The sequence below is a fragment of the Rhinoraja longicauda genome, chromosome 4 (assembly GCF_053455715.1).
Source record: "Rhinoraja longicauda isolate Sanriku21f chromosome 4, sRhiLon1.1, whole genome shotgun sequence".
Classification (NCBI taxonomy): Eukaryota; Metazoa; Chordata; class Chondrichthyes; order Rajiformes; family Arhynchobatidae; genus Rhinoraja; species Rhinoraja longicauda.
Genome location: NC_135956.1, coordinates 71,483,393 through 71,497,629, shown reverse-complemented (window position 1 = coordinate 71,497,629; position 14,237 = coordinate 71,483,393). Strand labels below are relative to the sequence as shown.

General features: G+C 42.0%; 1 protein-coding gene across 6 annotated transcripts in view; it reads right to left on the bottom strand.

Annotated features, from left to right (window-relative positions):
* Nucleotides 1-14,237, bottom strand: part of vps13b (vacuolar protein sorting 13 homolog B) — a 752,723-nt gene that overhangs the window by 605,715 nt on the left and 132,771 nt on the right. For all 6 annotated transcript variants that reach the window (XR_013547184.1, XM_078398050.1, XM_078398047.1 and 3 more), the window contains exon 12: nt 9,366-9,453. Coding sequence is in view for 5 of the 6 variants with exons in the window: in XM_078398050.1 (XP_078254176.1) it covers nt 9,366-9,453 (88 nt within the window). In the remaining variant the exon portion in view is untranslated. The remainder of the gene's footprint in view (nt 1-9,365; nt 9,454-14,237) is intronic.

Here is a 14,237-nt window from a genome sequence, read left to right as displayed (position 1 = left end):
CCCCTGTTGCAAGAGAGGATCTGAAAATTTGTGCCAGAGCCCCCGCAATCCCCGCAATCTCCTCCCTTGCCTCTCTCAGCATCCTGGGTTACATCTCGTCAGGGCCCGGAGACTTATCCACTTTTAAGCCTGCCAGAGCCTCTAGCACCGCCTCCCTGTCAATAGCAATATGCTCAAGAACATCACAACCCTCCTGCTCCATTTCTAAGTCCGCATCGCCCTCCTCCCTCGTAAAAACAGATGCAAAAATTTCATTTAAAACATCTCCTACATCCTCTGGCTCCACACACAGCTTTCCACTATGGTCCCTGATGGGGCCCACTCTTTCCCTCGTTATCCTCTTACCCTTGATATACTTATAGAACACTTTGGGATTTTCTTTTATTTTGCCCGCTAGTGCTATCTCATGGCCCCTTTTTGCTCTCCTAATTTCTTTTTTAAGAACCGCCCTACACCTTCTGTATTCCTCTAATGATGCCTGTGCCTTAAGTTCTTTATGTCTTCCAAAAGCCCCCCTTTTTTTTCGAATCAATCCTACTATATCGTTCGACATCCAAGGTTCTTTGGACTTGTTTGTCCCACCCTTAAACTTTAGGGGAACATGCTTCCTCTGTACTTTTTCAATTATTCCTTTGAATAACTCCCACTGTTCTGATGCGGTCCTCCCCACGAGAAGCTGATCCCAGTCCACCAGGGCCAACTTCTGCCTTATCAGATTAAAATCGGCCTTGCCCCAATTTAGAAATTTTCCCTCTGGTCCCTCTTTATCCTTTTTCATTACCACCTTAAATATCACTGAATTGTGATCACAGTCACTAAAGTGCTCTGCTACTGACACTTCAGCCACCTGTCCGGCCTCATTTCCCAAGATTAAGTCCAATACCGCCCCCTCCCTTGTTGGACTTTCAACATATTGGCTCAAAAAGCCCTCCTGGATGACCCTTAGGAACTCTGCACCCTCTGGGCCCTTGACACTTTGGCTATCCCAATCAATATTCGGGAAGTTGAAATCCCCTACTATTACTACCCTGTTGTTTTCACACACCCCAGAGATTTGCCTACAAATATGTTCTTCTATTTCCCTCTGACTGTTTGGGGGTCTGTAGTATACACCCAGTAAGGTGCATGCCCCTTTTCTATTTCTCAATTCCACCCAAATAGCCTCATTTGAGGAACCCGCTAATATGTCATCCCTTCTTACAGCAGAAATAGATTATTTGATTAATACTGCAACACCCCCTCCCCTTTTCCCCTGCTCTCTGTCTCTCCTGAAGATTCTATATCCTGGAATATTGAGCTGCCAGTCCTGCCCTTCCTTCAACCATGTTTCCGTAATGGCAACAATGTCGTACTCCCATGTGTTCAGTAACACCTTCAATTCATCCCCCTTGCTTCCAATACTCCTTGCATTAAAATAAATGCCGTTCAGACTTGCCCTACCCCATTGTGCTGGGGCATTCTTGTTCTGCCTCCCAATCTGACCAGTTTTTCCCTCTATATTTACCTTCTCCTCACCCCCTATACTAGCTCCATGCTGTATCCCAACCCCCTGCCAAATTAGTTTAAACCCTCCCCAACAGTGCTAGCAAACCTCCCCGTCAGGATATTGGTCCCCCTCTGGTTAAGGTGGAGACCGTCCGGCCTATACCGTTCCCACCTTTCCCAGAAACAGGCCCAATTATCCAGAAAAACGAATCCCTCCCCCCTGCTCCAACTCCTGAGCCACGCATTAAGCTGCTCTATCCTCCTATTTCTATACTCACTAGTATCGTGTAATGTTCTGGTCGGCCCATTACAGGAAGCATACGGAGGTTTTGGAGAATGTATAAAAGTGGTTTACCAGGATGCTGCCTGGATAAGAGGATATTGGCTAGAAGGAGAGATTGGACAAACATGAGTTGTTTTCTCTGGAGTATTGGAGTCTGTTAAAAGTATATAAATTTATGAGAGGCATAGATCAGGTAGACAGTCAGAACATTTTCTCTCAGGGTGGAAATCCCAAAGATGAGGGGGCATAGCTTTAATGCGAGGAAGAAAACGTTCAATGGAGATGTGCAGAGCAACTTCTCTCTTTTTTGCAACAGACTAATGATTGTGTGGAACGTGCTGCATGGCAACATAAATACGCAGAGGAGGGATTTGGATCACATGCAGGCAGAGGGGTTTAGTTTAACGAAGCATCAGAAATTTTGGGCTGCAGGTCTTGTTCCTGCACTGTACTGATCTGTGTTCAATGATAATCATTAGTGTTCTCAATTTTTCAAAGTGGAACAGATTTGATTGAAAAGATTTTATGCAGAACTCTGCAATCCTATCTGAATTCAGTGGGCCTAAATTGCCAAAGGGCTTAAGTGATAGGAAATGCTTTTGGCCAAGCTCTAAAGCTGCACTATTCACATTCAGAGATAGACACAAAATGCTGGAGTAACTCAGCGGGTCAGGCAGCATCTCCGGAGAAAAGGAATAGGTGACGTTTTGGGTCAAAACCCTTCTGCGGACTGAGAGTCGGGGGTGGGGGGGGAGGGAAACTTGAGGCATGAAAAGGCACAGAACAAATCAGAGCTGGCACCGATGGCCAAGGAAAGGTGGGGCCTGTAAATGATACGACTGCAGAAAGATAGCATAGCCTTTACATATCATCAAGTAAACATTTCCGTTGCTAGTCTTTTGTCTGCTGAAAGAATCTTTCCATTTAACAGGTTTAAATGATTTGGGAGATTAAGATTTGCCGGGGTTTCACTGAAAATAAAATAGCCCGAAACTACAAATAGTAGATTGTAGAATTTAATTTAATAACTATAAATTAGATTATTTACATGATATATAGCATTTGATGTATTATGTCTGTTTACATGTTGAAAGATTTGCTAAATATTTGCTTTTATGTTGTGGGCAATGGAGGAGAGGAAAGATGCTTTGATCTACTGAGATGATTTACGCCTACATTTTTGGATGCATATAGATGGATTTGATTTAAGAAATATTTGATTCAGACACTGCATACAATTTAGATAGTTTGAAATTTGAAGCAAGCTAAGTTTGTTTACTTTGAGGACCAGCAGTAAGTTAATTCTGGAATCATATATCCCATGTAGGTTATGTCAATATGTACTAAGATGATAATAGTTTCCTTTTTGTAAGTTTGTTTTGACAGATTGTCATCTCTTGCAAGTAATTTTTTATCTGTTTAAACGTCTTACAGACATCCCAAGGTTATTTTTTCCAGAGTGCTAATAGGTTTGCACATGATAAAGAAAAGGAATAATCAATGTTGAGATAACTGTCTCAATAATCCTTGCTACTAGGGCTGTTATTAAAAGTCCAATTTTGTTTATGTATGTTGTGGAATGAAATTGCTGTGGTGCAGACTAGGTCAAGGAACAAATGTTTAAGCAACCATCAGTTTCCTCGGTGAATGTTCAATTCCTAGATGTGAAAGTTCACCTTTTTTCAATGTAAGGGGGAGGTTTTGCCAACAGCTTTGCCAGACCAGTGATGTGATCTCAACTGGCTTAGTTTAATTTAATTTAGTTTACTTTACTTTACTTTAGAGAGACAGTGCAGAAACAGGCCCTTTGGCGCACCGAGTCCTCGACAACCAGCGATCCCAGCACACTAACGCTGTCCGACACACACGAGGGACAATTTACAATTCTACCAAACCAATTAGCCTACAAACCTGCGCGTCCTTGGAGTGTGGAAGGACCCAGAGAAATACCGCATGGTCACAGGGAGACCATACAAACTCCATACAGACAAACCCGGGTGTCTGGCGCTGTAAAGCAGCAACTCTGGTGCTGGCTCTGTAAGGCAGCAACCGCTAAGCCACCGTGCCGCCCTTAATCTTTTGTACAGACGCAAGAAATTGAAGATGCTGGATTCTTGAGCAAAACACAAAATGCTGGAGTAACCCAATGGGTCAGGCAGCATGTGCAAGAGGGAATGGATAGGCGGCATTTCATGTCACCCATCTATTCCCTCCACAGATGCTGCCTGACTTGCTGAGTTACTCCAACATAATGTGTTTTGCTCTTTGTGCATGTGTGCAGATGATGATTATTCCTTTGGGCTTAACATTTCTGGGACCTCTTGGGATATATGATACATTCACAGAGCCCATTTGTGGTTAACTGGGCAGAATTTTACAAGGCCCACTTGAAGATTCTATTAGAATCATAGAGTGGTCAAGTTGTACAGCACAGAAGCAGACCCTTTAACACATTAGACACAAAAAGCTGGAGTAACTCAACGGGATAGGCAGCATCTCTGGGGAGAAGGAATGGGTGATGTTTCGGGTCGCGACCCTTCTTCAGACTCTTTTTTGTGTCCATCTTCGGTTTAAACCAGCATCTGCAGTTCCTTCTTACACCTTTGACACATTATATCCATGCTGACCATTTCCCTCCCCCTCCTTCATTGGTATCCAAAATGCAGTCTTTCTGCTTTGGAGAAACTAAACACAGATTGGATAATCACTCACAAAGCAGGTTGCAAGTTTATGGGTGGCACGATGGCACAGCAGTAGTGTTGCTGCCTTACAACGCCAGAGACCCGAGTTCGATCCTGACTAGGGGTGCTGTCTGTACAGAATTTGTACATTCTCCCCGTGACCTGCGTGGGTTTTCACCAGGATTGGGTGTTTCTTCCCACACTCCAAAGATGTACAGGTCTATAGGTTAATTGGCTTGGTGTAATTGTAAATTGTCCTTAGTGTGTGTCTATGTGCATGGAATAGCCTAAATGTGCAGGGATCGCTGGTTCACAAGGACCTGGTGGGCCAAAGGGCCTCTTCTCGTGCTGTGTCTCTAAACTAAACTAAGCTAAGTGTGTGCAGTCTCCAGCAGCGAGTGTGAGCTTCTTGTTGCCTTTCACGCGCATTTTCACTCTGACCTATTTGTCTGTGGCCTCTTTACAACGAGGCCCAACACAAGCTTCAGGAACAACACCCCATCTTCAACTGTGCACATTGCAGACTTCCAAAATCAATAACTATTTCTCCAACTATAGTTGACTTGCTCTTTCTGCCTACAGCAGAGCTCGCTGTTTCTGCCAGTTCTCGATCTGTGATTTTGGCGCAGGTTTCTATTTCCACTAATATTGCCAGGTTTGCTGTGTATCCCACAACTCTGCTATTATCAGGGGAGAAGGCAGGAGAATGGGGGAATGAGAGGGAAAAATAGAGCAGCCATGGTTGAATGGTGTAGACTCAATGGGTTGAATGGCCTTATTAACAACACGTCACACAGATGAAGAACCTGATTCCAACTGCTGCCTTAACTCATTAGTTCTCACCCTTTCAGAGATATTTCCTTTCTTCTATCCATCCATTTTCCCCTTTATTCTTCTATCCATCCTTTTTCCCCTTTCTCTGCTATTGAAAACTAATGTTCTTTCTTTTTCCCATTTTGAATGAAAGGTCTCCAACTTGAAACAAAACCTGTTTCTCTTTCACAGACAAGACCATCAGACAAACCGACCTCCCTTCTATTGACTCCATTAATACTTCACGCTGCCATGGGAAGGCCACCGGCATAATCAAGGACGAGTCTCACCCTGGCCACTCCCTCTTCTCCCCTCTCCCATCGGGCAAAAGGTATTAGAAGTGTGAAAACGCACACCTCCAGATTCAAGGAAAAGTTTCTTCCCAGCTGTTATCAGGCACCTGAACCATCCTACCGCAACTAGAAAACAGTCCTGAACTACTATCTACCTCATTGGAGACCCTTAGTCTATCTTTGGTCAGACTTTATTGGTTTTATCTTGCACTAAATGTTATTCACGATATTTCCTATTTCCTTTATCACTGTGGATGGCTTGAATGTAATCTTGTACTGTCTTTCCGCTGACTGGTTAGCACGCAACAAAAGCTGTTCACGGTACACGTGACCAAAAACGAAACTTAATTCAACTAATGCTAATGACCCGCTGCATATTTCTAGCAGATCAGAATTGATAGTGGATCTAATTTCTGAATGGAAGAAATGATAGAATATTATTGATTGAAATTTAAATCAGATGATATAATTTTGATATTTAAATCCATTTTTTAGTGCAAACGCATTTTTATTTTGCTTGCAGTTTATCAGTTGCAATAATCAAAAAGGCCAACTTTCAAACCTCATTAAAGGATTCTGATGCTCTTCAAATTAAATTTTGCTGCTAAATCCTTGAACCAATATGCAGCAACTTATTCTTCAATGTTTACATCGCTACCGTTTGGTTCATATTTTGAACAACCACAGCTCCCCAATTAGGTTAGCTGTACTTCAAAACTAAAATTAATTACAGGTCCACCACAGATTTTCTGGCACCCTTGGTTCCAGAGCCTTTCTGGATCATCCGTTTTGCCGGACCAACAGCCCACGGCCTCCGAGAGAATCGAAGGGTACCAGAACGGTCTGCCTAGGACGCCAAGCTAGCAGCCCGCAAAGTCAGCCGTGGAAGTCGGCTGTGGGAATGGATCAACCACTTTTAGCAGGGCTGGAGTTCCAGAGCCCAGCCACAAGGAGCAAATTTGACCCGCCGAGGGGCCGCAGAAGTCTCGATGGGGTTGAGATCAGCCGTCTCACCCGCCTTCGGCGCCACATTTTCGGGGGGACTTGGGGGGGGGGGGGGGGTCCAAGTGCGCTCGTAATTCTGTCTGGAGTAAAGGAGGTGCCAGACCACAAGCTGCCGGAAAAATTTGCGGTGGTACTGTACTGATAAATAAATTGTGCATTCACTTCACAATACCATGGAATCAATCAACTCACAATTTCTAAGTGAAGTCTAAATGATGTTTAGAAACACACTAATGCACTCTGCAATATTCTACTTCAGTTCAGGTCTGTGCTAAAAAATGAAGTCAGCTAGAACAAATGTTAATGCGGTGGAGCCATAACTTAGTTCAGTTTAGTTTATTGTCACGTGTACCAAGGTACAGTGAAAGCTTTTGTCGCGTGCTAAGCAGTCAGTAGAAAGACTATACATGATTACATTTGTGGCATCCACAGTGGACAGATACATGATAAAAAGGAATAACATTTAGTGCAAGATAAAGTCAAGTAAAGTCCAATTAAAGATAGTCCGAGGGTCTCCAATGACATAGATGATAGCTTAGGACTGCTCTCTAGTTGTTGACAGGATGGTTCATTTGCCTGATAACAGCTGCATAGGAGCAGTCCCTGAATCTGGAGGTTTGTGTTTTTTTAACATAACTTAACTTACCCAAGCTACAGAAAAATCAAAAAGTTAAAAACAGCAGAAAAGGCCGTCGATTCGGAAAACCTGAGATAGACCGAGGAAAATTGCAGAAACGCTTTGGTCAAGTAGCACATTTAGAGGGAGAACCAGATTAACATTTCAGGTTGATGTGCTCACATTTGAATTTCTTCCCATTGCTCTCTCCACAGATGCTGCATTACCCACTAGATATTGCCTGTATTCTCCACCTTTATTGCTTTAAAGACCTCACTGATAGAAACAATATGCACATGCAAAAAATGAAAACACGCAATACCCAGCTGCAAAGTAAAAGTTCTAAACATTCCCAAAATTGGCTTACATTTGGAAAGTTATCTTTAAGTCATGGCAGCTGAGAAATGTTAAATATATTTAGCATGTTAACATTTTAAGGATGATGGAGTGGGGAAGGTGGGTAAGGCAGGGTGCACATGGAGAAAGAGTTCCTTACAAAGGCTCAGCAGCAATCCATTTATTAAATCAACATTAGTTAGTTAATGTACTATCTGTATGATTTCAAATGAACACACCTTTTTGATATAATGTAATAAAAAGGAACTGCAGGCACTGGTTTATACCAAAGATAAAATATAAAATGCTGGAGTGAGGACATATCTTTAGAAAAGAGATGAGGGGGAATTGCTTTAGTCAGAGGGTGGTGAATCTGTGGAATTCATTGCCAGGGATGGCTGCGGAAGCCAAATCATTGGGTATTTTTAAAGCGGAGATTGACAGATTCTTGATTAGTTCGGGTGTAAAAGGTTTTGCGGAGAAGGCAGGAGAATAGGTTTGCGAGGGAAAGATAGATCAGCCATGGTTGAATGGCAGCGTAAACTCGATGGGCCGAATGGCCTAATTCTGCTCCTATGGCCTTTGAACTTATATACGTCAGCAGGTCAGGCAGCATCACTGGAGAAGATGGATAGGTGACGTTTTGGGTTGGAACCCCTTCTGCAGTCAGAGATACTGCCTGTACACCTTTTCTGATATCATGTTCATTAATATGAGAAAAGAGTTGTATTCAATTAATTGAGGTAAAATTTGGTTGCTGAATGGGTACAGAAATTATCATAAGAGGGCAAAGTGCTGGAGTAACTCAGAGGGTTAGGCAGCATCTCTGGAGAACGCGGATAGGTGACGCTTGGGCCAGAAGAAGGGTTCAGACTGAAGAAGGGTGCCGACCTGAAAAGTCATCTATCCATGTTCTCCAGTGATGCTGTTGGACCCGCTGAGTTACACCAGCACGTGTAATTTTGTACTTTGTATCTTCTTTTTTGGTAAACCAACATCTACAGTTTCTTGCCTTTCCATGCTGATAATATATTGGAATACTTCCAAATTCCGTTTTAATCCAATCCCCCATGCTATTATGGAATAGTTTCTATTTCCCCAAATCAAAAATAAAATCATTCAGTACTGTTGCAGGGTCGCAACCCCAAAGGTCAATAATTCTTCTCCCCCTAACAGGAACAGCTTGACCCATCCATTAAGTTCATCCAGCAGTTTGTTTTTTACTCCAGATTCGAGCATCTGCAGTCGCTTGTGTCTCCAAAAAAAAAGTTTATGCCTTTTTTTAAATAGATATTATTTCTGAGGCAAGTAGGATAGATTTAATTTGAAACTAGAACTTTTACTTTACTCATAACTAACGAATAAATTTACCCTAATACATTTATTTAGTCAATAGAAAACAACTTCAAATTATATGTTTATGAATATTATAGTTGCAAAGTTGCTCTTGCATCCCCATTAAGTAATACAAACACATCATTAGTATTAGATGCAGAAAAAGGATCAATTCTGACATTCTTAGCACTTTAAACTCTGTAGTAGCATATTTAATTGCATCTGAGGGTGCAACAGTCAATACTGATACTTAACGAAAATTACACATTAAGGAACCACTAAATTTAGGAAGCAATGATTAAGTGTGCTGATCAAAAGCCCACTTCTCAGGTTTGCAATTTAATCACTATTTAAGGTTCTGTACTTGTAATTTAAAAATATAATCTCATCTGACTATTCTGGGCAGGTTTAGGTGAAAGAGGGGGCAACAGGTCAAGGACCAGAAGACTATAAAAATACTTTTGTTTGTGTAGTTCAAGGGGAGGGAAGCAAACATCAAAGAGAAAATAAAGCAATACCTTTGCCAGCACTGCACTCCATTGTGTACAGGTAATCCATGTAGAAAGCCCCAAAACGCTGCACACCAGCTATCTCTGTGTATGTCTCCTGCCAACAAAGTAAGACAAATAAAACTTAAGTTCCAAAAGGATGGAATTCAAAGATTACAACACTATACATGAATGTCTATTTATATTTGCATAGCCATTACACAAAGACTTATCAGGGAAGGAGTACAGAGGTTATCTTAAGCATCCTCCAATTCAAGTAACTTGACATAATACAGGTTTTGCACAAGAGACCTACACAATTTGGGTTATTACTTCACCAGTTAATATATAATTTTAGTCACATCAAGAGTCAGAGAAGTCTCAGTAAATTGGTTTCCAAATGTAGCTTGCAAGTCAGTGATACTAATGCTACTTGTTGACGCCTGGCATCTGTATTCAAGAATACAATACAAATTTTGTCTTTAAAAATCACAACAAAAATCACCAAACATGAATATGAATTGTGGTCAGTGTGCTAATCAGCAAAACTGTGCTTGCAGCACTGCAAAAGAAGTGTTTTTCAGTTGAATCACAGTTATAATTGATAGTTTATAATAAAATTAATTCTCTTCTTTCTCTATCTTTTATACTTTCCACCACGCCAAGGTAATATTCACTTTTAATTTTACAATACGGTTTATGGAAGAGAATATCTGCGGCTCAAATATTTTAAAATTATATTTGATGATTGGGTGCACACTCCCAGCTCTTCTGCCGTTTGGACTACTGAGCTAAACATCTGTGGTAGGTGAATTACTGGAGAGGATTCTGAAAGATAAGATATATGTGCATTTGGATCGACATGGGTTAAGTAGGGATAGTCAGCATGGTGACCCATTGTTCTAGCCATCTTAGCCCAGCCTCTCTGTAATTTAAAATTAATTTGTTTTCTCACTTCTTTAGTTCTCAAGAGTCAAGAATGTTTTGCTGTCATATGTACCAAAATGGAACAATGTCAAATGAAATATCTTCGACTTGAAACATTTACAGTGGCGCAGCAGTAGAGTTGCTGCCTTACAACGCCAGAGACCCACGTTCGATCCTGATTACGGCTGCTTGGTTTAGGTTAGAGATACAACACGAAAACAGGCCCTTCGGTCCACCGAGACCCATAGACTAACACAATCCTATGCACTGGGGACAATTTACAATTTTTACCGAAGCCAAGTAACCTACAAACCTGTACATCTTTGGAATGTGGGAGGAAACTGGAGCACCTGGGGAAAGCCCATGCAGTCAGAGAGAACACACAAACTCTGTACAGACAGTATCCTTTGTCAGGATCGAACCCAGCTCTGGCGCTGTGAGGCAACAACTCTGCCGCTGCACCATTGTGTTGTCTGTGTCAAGTTTGTATGTTCTCACTGTGACCGTGTGGGTTTTCTCCGAGTGCTCCAGTTCCACATTCCAAAGACATGCAGGTTTATTGGTTAATTTCCTTCTGTAAATTGCCCCTCGTGCATAAGATAGAACTAGTGTATGGATGATCACTGGTCGGCACAGAAATGGTGGGCCAAAGGGCCTGTTTCCACACTGTATCTCTAAACTAAACTAAAGCTGCTCTATTCATCATTGCTGGTTGGCATGCTAAGCATTGTTTGTGTCTTCCCCTGAATCTCTTGTTCTTCACAAGATTATGCCTCTGACATTTCCTCCATATATTTCCTTCAGCAACTAGGATGCAGCCAATCTGGACAAAAATATTTATCCACTTTATCCAAGAAATTGCAGAGTTGAGGACTTAGCCCAGACCATCACGCAAGCCAACCTCCCTTCCATTGACACCATCTGCACTTCACGCTGCCTCGGCAAGGCCACCAGAATAATCACGGATCTGTCTCACCCAGTCACTCCCTCGTCTCCCATTAGGCAAGAGGTACAAAAGTTTGAAAACACATACTTCGAGATTCAGGGATAGTGTCCTTCTGGCTATTGTCAGGCAACTGAACCAGTGAGATCTTGACTTCCCATCTAACTCAATGGAGACCTCTGAACTACCTTTATAGAGGCGTATAAAATCATGAGGGGAACTGATAGGGTGAATGCACAGTGTATTTTTCACAGAGTGGGAGAATCAAGAACCAAAGGATATAGTGTGTAGGCAGGAACTGCAGATGTTAGCTTATACCAACGAAAGACACAAAGTAACTAGTGCTAGAGTAACTCAGCGGGTCAGGCAGCATCTCTGGAAAAGAGACCTATTGCTTTTCTCCCCAAATACTGCCTGGCCCGCTGAGATACCCCAGCACTTTGCGTCTACCAAAGGACATAGGTTTAAGGTGAGGTGACCAAGATTTAATAGGAACCTGAGGGGAAACTTTTTCACTCAGAGGTTGGTGGGTATATGGACTGATCCACAAGAGGAGGGAATTGGGAAAAGTACTAGAACAGGATTTAAAATATACTTTTACAGGTACATGGATAAGAAAGGTTTAGAGGGATATGGGCCAAATGCAGGCAAATGAGGGACTAGCTTAGATGGGGTATCTTGGTTGGCATGGATGAGTTCGGCCAAAGGGCCTACTTCCGTGCTGTATGACTCTATGATTTGTTTGAGATGAAAATATTTCAAACACTGCAACCAGATGCTGGAATAGAATGTACATTCATTTTCCCCACATTTCTGCATCTTGTATCCTGATTAAGCACTACATTCCAGGCTTTTATGCAAAGGATTACAACCAGCCACAACAATGGAAACATGGGCAGAGTTCCAATGACTTTTACAATCCTGGCTCTGATATTAATGGTAAGTCAGTGAAGAATGAAAATCATATTTGATAATAAAAATGAAATAATATTTTAAAGCAGCTCAAATAATAAACATAAAACCCAGATTGAACAGACTGATAGTTTTTTCACCAGCGAAAGGAAGAACAAGAGATAATCTGACAGAAATCTTTCAGATTCAAAGAGCTTGACAGGGTGGGGTAGACCGGAGGGGGGAATATTTCCTCTTTTAATGGAACCGACATTACAAGCCAGAAAGATAATCACTAATAGTGTAATAGCGAATTCAGAAGGGACATCCTTTCTCAGATGGTGACTAGAATATGGAACCCATTACCACTTGAAGCAGTTGAAGTGAATAGGGTAGATGGATTTATGAGAAGATAGATAAGTATATCCACAGCTGCATTTTAACTCAAACAATAGCAATGATTCTGAAATACATCCAGAACAGTGTGGGTTCTGGCAACACATCTACAATGGATTAGGAAAAATGTGTTATCTCAAAAAAGCTGGACTGAGGGGAAACGCCTTACTACACCCCACAGCCATACATTTTGAACAGACTCAGAGTTCAAGATCCAGATACTGGACAAAGCAGGAGAAGGCAGGAAAATGGGGTTCAGAGGGAAAAGATTAGCCATGAGGCAAATGTTATGCCTCTATTTGAGAAAAGCTGCATGGAAAAGCCTGGGAACTACGGGCCAGTGAGTCTAATATCTGTGGTCAGGTAGTTACTGGAGAGTATTCTGAGGGATAAGAAATACATGCATTTAGATGGACACAGGCTGATTGGGGACAGTCAGCACGGTTTTGTACATGGGAGATCATGTCTCACAAATCTGAGTTTTTTGAAGATGTGACCGAAAAAGTTGATGAGGGCAGAGCTGTATACTATATATAGATTTCAGCATGGTCGACTGCTCTGGAAGGTTAGATCATGGGATACAAGGAGAGAAAGCTTACTGGATTGCAAATTGGCTTCATGGAAGGAAGCTGAGGGTGATCATGGAAGGTTGCTTTTTAGACTGGAGACACCAGTGGTGTGCCTCAGGGTTCAAGTGCTGTGCCCATTGCTATTTGTCTTCTATATCAATGATATGAATATACAAGGCAAGATTAGCAACTTTGCAGATGACAAGTGGAGCAATGGGAAAAGTGAGTGGTACTGTGGAGAGTGAAGATGGTTGCCAGAGGAGGTAGTTGAGGCAGGTATTATCATAACGTTGACGAGCCATTTGGACAGGTATGTGCATAGGATGGGTTTAGAGGGAATGTAGGCCAAGCACAGCCAGATGGGACTAGTACAGATGGGCCATGTTGGTCGGCATGGGCAAGTTGGGCCAGACGGTCTGATTCCACACTGCATATGTTCGAATGGCAGAGCAGATTTCATGGGCCAAATGGCTTAATTCTGTCCCCAGGTCTTATGGTCTTACTCAATGACAATAAACCCCAGTTTCTTGCGTTTTGCTTCCATCACTAAAATGTCAGCTGATGGCAAATAACACAAAATGGGAAGCTGGAGCATCTACTTCATTCAAGATAACCATGGCTGATCCTGTCCAACATTGCACCAGCCTGACACCCAAAAATCCATAATTCTGCATCCTGAATGGGCCCAGTAACTGAGTGCACACCTGTCTCCGTGGAGGCAAATTCCTAAGTCTCACAGCCCTCTGGCACAGGAAATTTCTTAGCTGTCTAAATATTTGTGAAAAGAGCATTGGCTCTGAAATTACCTTCATAAATCTCTCTGCCTACATCTCTTTCCTCTTTATGGCGCTCCTTCAACTCACCTCTTTGACCAGGCTTTGGATTTGCAATAAAACTTCCTTATTTGCTTTTAAATATTGCTGGTGTAAAACTTGAAACATTTCACCATATTAATGATGTAGAAATGGAAATTGTTGTATCACTGAGGAACCACTATTGGAATGGGATGTACTGCAGGATGTACTGCAGGATAATTTTAAGGCAGAGGTTGACAGAGTCTTGATTAGTATGGGTGTCAGGGGTGATGGGGAGAAGGCAGGAGAATGGTGTTGAGAGGGAAAAATAGATCAACGATCAATAGAAAAAATAGTTTCAGATTGAATGGCAGAGTAGGCT